This window comes from Tachyglossus aculeatus, chromosome 16 (genome assembly GCF_015852505.1).
Source record: "Tachyglossus aculeatus isolate mTacAcu1 chromosome 16, mTacAcu1.pri, whole genome shotgun sequence".
Classification (NCBI taxonomy): Eukaryota; Metazoa; Chordata; class Mammalia; order Monotremata; family Tachyglossidae; genus Tachyglossus; species Tachyglossus aculeatus.
Window position 1 is genome coordinate 31,286,869 of NC_052081.1, and position 8,954 is coordinate 31,295,822.

The 8,954-nt window shown below is 40.0% G+C and overlaps 1 protein-coding gene across 5 annotated transcripts in view; it reads left to right on the top strand.

Annotated features, from left to right (window-relative positions):
* The window catches only part of GPAM (glycerol-3-phosphate acyltransferase, mitochondrial), a 56,859-nt gene extending 49,570 nt beyond the window's left edge, over positions 1-7,289 (top strand). For all 5 annotated transcript variants that reach the window (XM_038757597.1, XM_038757593.1, XM_038757594.1 and 2 more), the window contains exons 16-21: positions 435-577; positions 1,241-1,318; positions 1,768-1,908; positions 2,392-2,581; positions 3,408-3,466; positions 3,786-7,289. In XM_038757597.1, the coding sequence (XP_038613525.1) occupies positions 435-577; positions 1,241-1,318; positions 1,768-1,908; positions 2,392-2,581; positions 3,408-3,466; positions 3,786-3,902 (728 nt within the window). In that variant the 3' untranslated portion in view covers positions 3,903-7,289. The remainder of the gene's footprint in view (positions 1-434; positions 578-1,240; positions 1,319-1,767; positions 1,909-2,391; positions 2,582-3,407; positions 3,467-3,785) is intronic.
* Positions 7,290-8,954: the final 1,665 nt, after the last annotated feature.

Sequence of the window (8,954 nt, forward strand, 5' to 3'; positions counted from 1 at the left end):
GTCAGTTTTCCACTCTGACCAGTTATCTGAAGCAAGGCTAGTTTGGTTATCCATGAGGTCTGGATAACAAACACAACTGCTCAAAATGCCCAAACCCAATTTGTCCCTTCAATTATACCAATTCGCCTTGGTCCCAATAAGGTCAGATAACCGGCTTTCTACTGTACTACCCTTTTAGAGTCCTGATGGAAACGTGGTGTGCCCATGTCTTGTAATTTTCAGGTAATTTCACAAAAGTTTCTGCTGAGGCTATTTCTTTCAAACATATGCAGATGTTTGATTTTAGGTTTATGCTTGGGTTTAAATTGTGTGCGGAAACTGTTAGAACTGCCGATTGGCTAATCTTAAAGAACTGATCCAAGAGATTTTTATTCTAAGTACATCAATATGAAAAGTCATAGCCAGTAGGCTTGATTATTTCTTTATTTCTTCAGCATGTAGCCTTTATGCCATCCTGAGTAAGCGATGCCCAAATGGGGCCAATGGTATTTCATCTAATCTGATTAGTCAGGAACAACTGGTCCGTAAAGCTGCTGGTTTGTGCTGTCTGCTCTCTAATGAAGGCACCATCTCTCTGGTAAGTAAAATGTTCATCCCTGCTTTTGTCCAATTTTCTATATTTTAAGAACGTTCTGCAAATGAGAATCTGTATATAAGACCACAGCCAGTGCTAATTCAAGAAATCACCTTCCAGTTAACAGCCCAGTCATTTTAAAATACCAGCCATAAATCAGCCCTAGCTCAACACTTAAAATATTTTTCAACGATTAAAGCTTGTAAGAGCTGATTTAAGTTTTAGGAAACACAGATGAGAGTATTTGTTGAGATTTTGGGCATTCCTCCCTGGATTGTAATAAATGTAGAATTTAAATTGGACTCCTGAAAATAAAATTTATTTTTCAATCACAGCAGTTTCGCTTTATAGAAGTGAAACTGGACAATACAGTATAATTTCATTCTTCACATCCAAGCTATTCTTTTAATCATCTCCCTAAAATAAATGAAAAAGTTTGGAAGCACAGAAGCTAAGGCCACTGTTCTCCAGTAAACACTCAATTGTTGATGATTGCCATCTCTCATTTTTCTTGCGCTTGGTACGTATATATCTGCAGTATGGGGAGAGAAAGAGTCCTAGACTGCAAGAGAAGCAGAGTCCTTTCCTTACAGGAAAACACTCCCAGGAAACATGGAAGTAAATTAGCCAGCATTTAAACGTACTCTTCAATGCTTTTCTTTTCAGCCCTGTCAGACATTTTACCAAGTTTGCCATGAAGCAGTAGGAAGGTTTATACAATATGGCATTCTCGTAGTGGCAGAGGTAAGGTTAAGACTTGAGTTTAACATTTTTCACTGTATTCTTCTGGTTACTGCCATTTTAACTTCTCCATTATCACCTTAATTTGTAGCCTTTTGAAGGAAGATTTAGTTTGGGAAAAATGATTTTGTGAGAATTTAAGATTTAACTGCCCACAGGGCGATTGGTGTTGTGGAGAACATTTTCTCAACACCCACCTCCCCTCGTCCCCATAGCCCCCCACCCAAAGGAATATCCTGATCTGACCCACTTAATCTCAGTAGGCTTTTCCTAGCAACTGGAGTTTAGGAGAAATTTTGAATAAGAGATGCAGAATGGCTTGACAAATGGGAAGCCTTTCTCGGGTGTGGGGAGGGTCTGGAAGAACCGAAAGTTGGGAGCAACCTTTTACAGCTTCTGGTTTGTTTGGAAAGCTTGCCCATGTCCTCCTGACCTCTCGGTCTCCCATTTAGCAAGATGATCAGGAAGACATTAGCCCTGGTCTTCCAGAACAGCACTGGGATAAGAAGCTTCCTGAGCCTTTGTCTTGGAGAAGTGATGAAGAAGATGAGGACAGTGATTTTGGTGAAGAACAAAGAGATTGTTATCTGAAGGTGAGCTATCTTGAGGATTCTGAGTTTTCTGGTAGTAAATCCAAAGAGCTAGTTAGCTTACTTATTCTGCCCTAGGTCTGGGGGAAAGAAGGAGAATTTTCCTGATTCTAAGCTGATTTTGGTCAGGGAACATGTCTGCTAATTTGAGTGTATTGTGTTCTTCCTAGGGCTCTGAACGTACTAAGCATTCAATAAATATGATTAAGTATTTTACATCTTCGTTAGCCTTTTATTTGAAAACCTCAAACTAAATCTTACCCACTATTATGATTGTCCTGAAAATTTTGTAAAGGTATCTTTTGTTGTTTTTGAAATAATCGTAATGTGGCTTCTCTTTTGATTGGTTATCAGAGCTGAGTAGTATATCTTAGGGTATTGCCTTCACATTTGAATGGCCCTCTCAAAAATCGTGTGTGTATCAGTTCAACTTTTAGGATCCGTAGTCAGATTTCACAATATTTGATATTCTTGTATTTTTTTTAGGTGAGCCAGTCAAAAGAGCATCAGGAGTTTATCTCCTTTCTGCAGCGATTACTGGGGCCTTTGCTGGAGGCCTATAGTTCAACTGCCATCTTCATCCACAACTTCACTGGCCCTGTTTCAGAAACAGAGTACCTACAAAAGTTACACAAATATTTAATAACCAGGACAGAAAGGAATGTTGCAGTGTACGGTAAGCTAAACCACTTTTGAGTGAGGTGGATCAAGCAATCAGTGTTCTGAGTACTATTGTGTACTAAGCTCTTGAGAAAGTACAGTTCAACAGAATTGGTGGATGTGATCCCTGTCAGCAAGGAGAGATAGAAGTTAAAATAAATAATGGATAGGGGAAATAGAGAATAATTATGTTAACATAAGTGCCATGGGGCTAGGCTGGCCAAGTGCATAGGTGACAAAGAGAGGAAATGACGGCTTAAGGAAGGCCTTGTAGAGGAGAGTGGTGGACCATTAGCTATAAAGGGGGTGGGAGGACATGGGCAAGGGAGCTGTGGTGGGACAGATGAGGTCGAGGAATGGATTGGGTGGGTTGGGTAGGAAATCAACAAGGTTAGTTGGAGGGAGAGAGCTGATTGAGTGCCTTAAAGTTGATAATAAGGAGTTTAATACAAACAGCCTGGCCTAGTGGTTAGAGCGCAGGCTTGGGAATCGGTAGGACTCAAGTTCTAATCCTGGCTCTGCCGCTTATCTGCTGGGTTACCTTGGTCAAGTCACTTCACTTCTCTGTGCCTCAGTTATCTCATCTGTAAAATGGGGATTAAGACTGTGAGCCCCATGTGGGACAGGGACTGTGTCCACCCTGATGAGCTTGTATCTGCCTAGCTGTGCAGTGTCTGGCACACAATAAGCACATAACAAATATCATAAAAATACAAAGTGAAGGGGAGGAATGCCATTTTGAAGTGCTGTTTGACTTGCAGTATATTGCTACACTGAAAAAAAATTAGAAATCCATGATTCGTATTGCACACTTGACCAGATTGTTTTATTTCTCTCCTTAGATGAGAGTGCTACCTATTGTCTTGTGAAAAATGCAGTGAAAATCTTTAAGGATATTGGGGTAAGTATTCCTCTCTTTAAGAAATTTAAATGGTTTCTTTTAGCACAGCAATTTGAAGTTGACACTCTAATATACATTTCAGCAAACAAATGAAGAGCATCATCAAATACCATTTCCTCGGTCCTCATCAGGTGTTTCTGGGAAAGGGGGAAGGGGCTGGTAACAGTCTGAATTAAAAGAAAATAAATGTCACCAAAGAAATAAAAATATCCCTAAGGAATCCAGAGGCCATTGAAATGTATCTGCCTTTGCCCTCCTTATGTGTTTTTAAATTCAGTTAAAGGCTAAACTCAGTGTATTATGTCATTTTCCCCTCTAGGTTTTCAAGACAACAAAGCAAAAGAGAGTTTCTGTTTTGGAATTAAGCAACACTTTTCTACCTCCGTGCAACAGGCAGAAACTCCTGGAGTATATTCTAAGCTTCGTTGTTTTGTAGATAATGATTGCATTGGTGGTGAGAGAGGAAAAAACCCAGGCTGTGAGGTGAAAGCCAGCACTTAATACAGTGCCCAGCGCTTAGTACAGTACCCGGCACATAGTAAGCGCTTAACGAATACCATAAAAAAATCACTTTCAGGGCATTCACTGACTCACGTTAAGGTGCCATTGTATGTTAGGGCCTTATCTGACTTAATCCACCGGAAGACAAGTGCCTTCTTACCTATGAGTTTGTGATAATCCAAATTCTGTGACAAAACAATAACAAATGGCTAATACTTGGAGGGCTTCCAGACTTATTGGCAAAACAAATCTGCAGGTTAAAAAAAATTCAGTACACTATATTCTTAATTTTTATCAAAGGGTTATATTTTAAATAACTACTTTTAAAGACTAATTACTGTGACAGATGCAAAAATATAGATAGTAACAAGAGCCTGGAGCTTATGTTTAGACTCTGTGCTGCTTGCAGCAAATTGACTCAAGTTAATTTTCCCTTTTATGGATTATTTTGCATCCTCTGGTTTAATGACGTGTCTTTTTGGTAGTGAGCAGTCTAATTTTGTAAAAAACCGCCTTTCATCCCACAGCGCTTTGAAAATGCAATGAGCCGTGGCTGATCTCACACTCTACCCAGAGATCTCAGCTGCAAGAAAACACTAAATAAAAGCTTAGGTCAGGAAGTAAACCTACCTATAACAGTCTGACAATGATCGGGGCAGAGCACACACAAGGAAAATCATGTAGTTAAAATTCAAAGGGAATTGGGCCACAAAATTGTTCGATATCCTCTACTCGGGGGAAAAACTGGTAGCAGGATATTGACCACAGGCACTGCTCCTGTTTCATAACTGTGAATGGTGCGTCACTCTAGCACCCTGCTCCCTACATTCTCTCTGAAGCACGGGGTCTGTCTGCCAGGGATAGGGAAATACTGCCTTCCTAGCTGTCATTGTTGCTTCCTTCAGCATCCAGGGCTGTTTCCCTAAGTCTCCCACGCCACGCCTGGCTGTCTTCTGACTTTTTTGGGTCTTCAGTTGATGGGGAGCTTAGCTCAGGTGCTAAGGCGCTAAGCCACAAGTTAAATGGTTTATCAAGAGAGTTGTAGACATTTAGCTTTTGCAGAAAGCCATAGTTCCACGCTGTCCTTAGCAGAACCCATGCCAAAATCTAGCATGTTGAATGGTTGCAAACTCTATAGGGACAAGTGATGGAATGGTCGTCTGTTTATGAGGCATGTGCCTTTTTTGTTAGTGTAATAATGAGCTCATTGCACTATTGTTGATGTTCCCATGTGACAATGTGATATTAACGCATTTTTTAATGGCCTGCTGCCCATTATTTCTGTAGCATAATGGAATTAGGACTTTTCCCTGATGAAAGTAGTGACCTTATTTTGATTCTAATACAGTCATTTAGGCGTAAATTTATATCATAAATTTAGTTTTTAACTATTCAGACAGCAACTAATGAAAAGTTTCGGGGTATATGCTACTGACCAGCATTTCATTTGAAACTTCTAGCTCTAATTTTACGGTCTTGAAGTCTCTACCCCATTGCACCTGTAATTCCATTTTTAACTTATTTTCTTTAATTATCACTGCATAAAATGAAATTCAACTTGTTTCATCCTAGACGTCTTTTGTATTAAGCCAGAATTATAGTAGACATGAAATGGACTTTTGTTTTGATGTTCTTAGAATCATAGAGCTGGAAAGGATCTCGAGTGGTTATCTGCTAAAATAGAAAAACTGTTTTGCTTAGAGCCAGAAAAATACATTTTGGGTAACTGAGTTCTCAAGGAAGCTTGGTTTTTTGGGGCTTTTTTTGTTAGGGTCTGCCTTACTGAGGGAATCGGACATCTTATTAATCTTGAAAGACTTTAGAAACAGTTTCCCTTTCCCAAATATTTTTTTTTAAGCCCTTCCTAGCTATGAATCACTGCATTCACAAACCTCTTTGTCAGGGACTTGAAAAGCAAATGTAGGAAACACGACGACACAAAGGCAGTCAAGGCACAATCACTCAGCACGAACTGGTGCGCACAACCTGAGCCTACGTTCTTAGCAACGTTTTCTATAAGTCCGGTTTCCTGCTTGGAAAAGTACAGCGAATGATTCCTCGGCACTATTAGCTCACTGTGAGAAAAATTCCGCATGCTTTTTGTTATCAATGGGTGCTTTGAAACCTTTCTAAGAAAGAAAAATCTCAACCAAAGTTATGCTAATACAGAGGGGTTCACCAGAGAATTAGTTTGAGGGAAAGTGCACTATCCTTTCAATGCCTCAGTTATTGATACCCAGCTACAATCATCACAATTGAAATAGCAGGTCAAGCTCCATCTGATTTTGTCTTAGTGTGCCCTGTTAACATTTTCAGCGTAGCATTGTTAAGGTTCGATGGCTTCCCATTCAAGGTTAACCAAACTAGGGGCTGGTAAATAATAGATTACAGTTTACGGTATTGCATTTCTGTGCATCCTGTCCTGGGGAAGATTGTGTAAAGGAAACAAGCAATATGAAACTAAAGCTACTTTAATAATTAAATCCTGTCTAATTCAGATTGGCCAGAAGAACGGGGTATGGGAGGAGCTTTTCATTATGTAAAACCCATCAGAAAAATAATCAATGCAGGAACTGGAGGTAGGTTAAGGATTGGAGAATGATGATTCAGGTGTATTGGAGAGGGTGAGGAGAGTGTTTAAAGAATAGTATTCCCGAGAATCAACAATGAGACCATGCAGTGTAGGTAACCTAAAAGGAAAGAGTGTCTGGATGTGGTCTAGACTTCTGTTTTGGGTGGAACTTGGCCTGCATGCTTCTACAGGAAGCAAAGAAATCTCCTGGGCTATGAAGCAGCAAAGCTGAGAGATTTCCTTTAAACAGTTTGTTTCAAATTTTTCATTTTTCTCAAAGAGTCCAGGACTGTAGGTTTTACCACTGCGGATGAGTAGTGAGAGAGCCTTAAGAGGACAGAAAGATCTGGGTGGCCCAGCCAACTGTAGGTATCTGAGGACAAGAATAGTTTGGGAGAAAATATGCTGACTTTAGCTAGGGAAAAAGATGAGTTGTAAGAAATGTGTTTTAGGCCCCTGAAGACAGGCATCTAGGTTTAACGTGAATTGATGATTGCGTTTGAGAGACTTGACTGAACATCTTGAGCTCTGAAATGACTTGAAGGAGAGTTGGAACCTATTTGCCTGATGTAAAAAGAAATCACAGATTTATTTTGTAAAAAGAATGGTTCTAAAGTGCTGTTAAAATAACACTGTCTGAATGTTTGTCTGCTAAACCAGTTTGAAAATATTAACTAATTTCTATGCCTGTTAAGTACTGTAAGAAGCACAGAAATTTAGTTTATTTTAATAAAAAATAAAAATGATTGATTCATGAAATGTTTGTCCTTCGTTTTTGGCTTTCCTGTCTACTTCTCATGTCTCAAGCTAGTCTAATTTTTTACCTTTCCTCTGTGACTAGTATAAAGCATTAAATTGCCCCTTTGATTGTCCTTCATTTGTTTGATTTATTTTCATATACTGCTCGGGGGAGGAGGCGGAGTGGGGGTGGGGGGATCTTATTAGCAGTGTTACTGCTACTAGATGAATGGAATTTCCAGTGTAAAAGTTTACAAAATTTCCAAGCAGGCTTTTAATGTTCTAAATAGAAACCAAGTTCTTATGGAACGTTTGTTGCCCACTCTGGATTGGGAACTATTGAACTTTTACCCAAAACTGGTTTTCCAAGAGGCTTCTAGCTTCATTAATTCCCCACTGCATAAGGCCTTCTCACTGCAGGCAAGATGCAGAGCAAATTAATTTGGATATCTAGGATAAGACAGGCAACTAAATGTGATTATTGTCAATAGTCAGGACAAAACCTAATTTATATGGGCAATAACCTAACATTTAGGTTATTTTCTACGTAAAGCCATTGTATCCCTCTAATCCATTTAACGAATAGTGTCAGGTTAAATGCCTATCTGTAGTCATTGCTTAATTCAGTTTTGCTTACAATATGATTTTGGCAAGGTCTAGAAACAAATTTAAAAGAAACAATTGGAAGTGAATTATTTGGGTAGGAAAAGCCATTGTTGGGATTCTCTTGACTGCTATTGCAGAATGCATTAGACAGCTTCCTCACTACTCAAATTCCTTGAATAATTTCTATTGGGGTAGATAGTACAATTGTTTTACTCAGTCTTTATAGGAAGCAGCATGGTTTAATGGAAAAAACACAGGCCTGGGAGTCAAAGGATCTAGGTTTGAATGCCAGCTCTGTCACTTCTCTGTTGTGTGACCTTGGGCAAGTCAGTTAACTTCTCCGTGTCTTAGTTTCCTCATCTGTCAAATGGGAAGTAGATACCTGTCCTCCCTCCTATTTAGACTGGGAGCCCCATGTAGATCAGGGACTGTCTTGACCCTGATCATTTTGATCTACCTCAGCACTCACTATACAATACTACTTGGACCACAGCAAACATTTAACAAATACCCTTATATTTTTATCATCATCATTGTCCTCTTCAGAGAGGGCAATAGTCGACAGTAGAGTCGATGCTTAGATGCAGCGTGGCCTAGTGGAGAGAGCATGGGCCTGGGGGTCAGAAATAATAATAAAATAATAATGATGGCATTTGTTAAGCGCCTACTATGTGCTGAGCACTGTTCTAAATGCTGGGGTGGATACAAGGTAGTCGGTCCCACGTGGGGCTCACAGTCTTACTCCCCATTTTACAGATGAGGGAACAGGCACAGAGAAGTGAAGTGATTTGCCCAAGGTCACACAGCAGACAAGTGGCGGAGCCAGAATTAGAACTCACCTCCTCTGGCTCCCAAGCCCGTGCTGTTTCCAAATCTGGGTTCTAATCCTGGCTCTGCCACTTGTCTGGACTGTGAGCCCATTGTTGGGTAGGGACCGTCTCTATATGTTGCCGACTTGTACTTCCCAAGTGCTTTGCACAGTGCTCTGCACACAGTAAGCGCTCAATAAATACGACTGAATGGTGTGTGACCTTGGGCAAGTCACTTCTCTGAGCCTTAGTTACCTCGCCT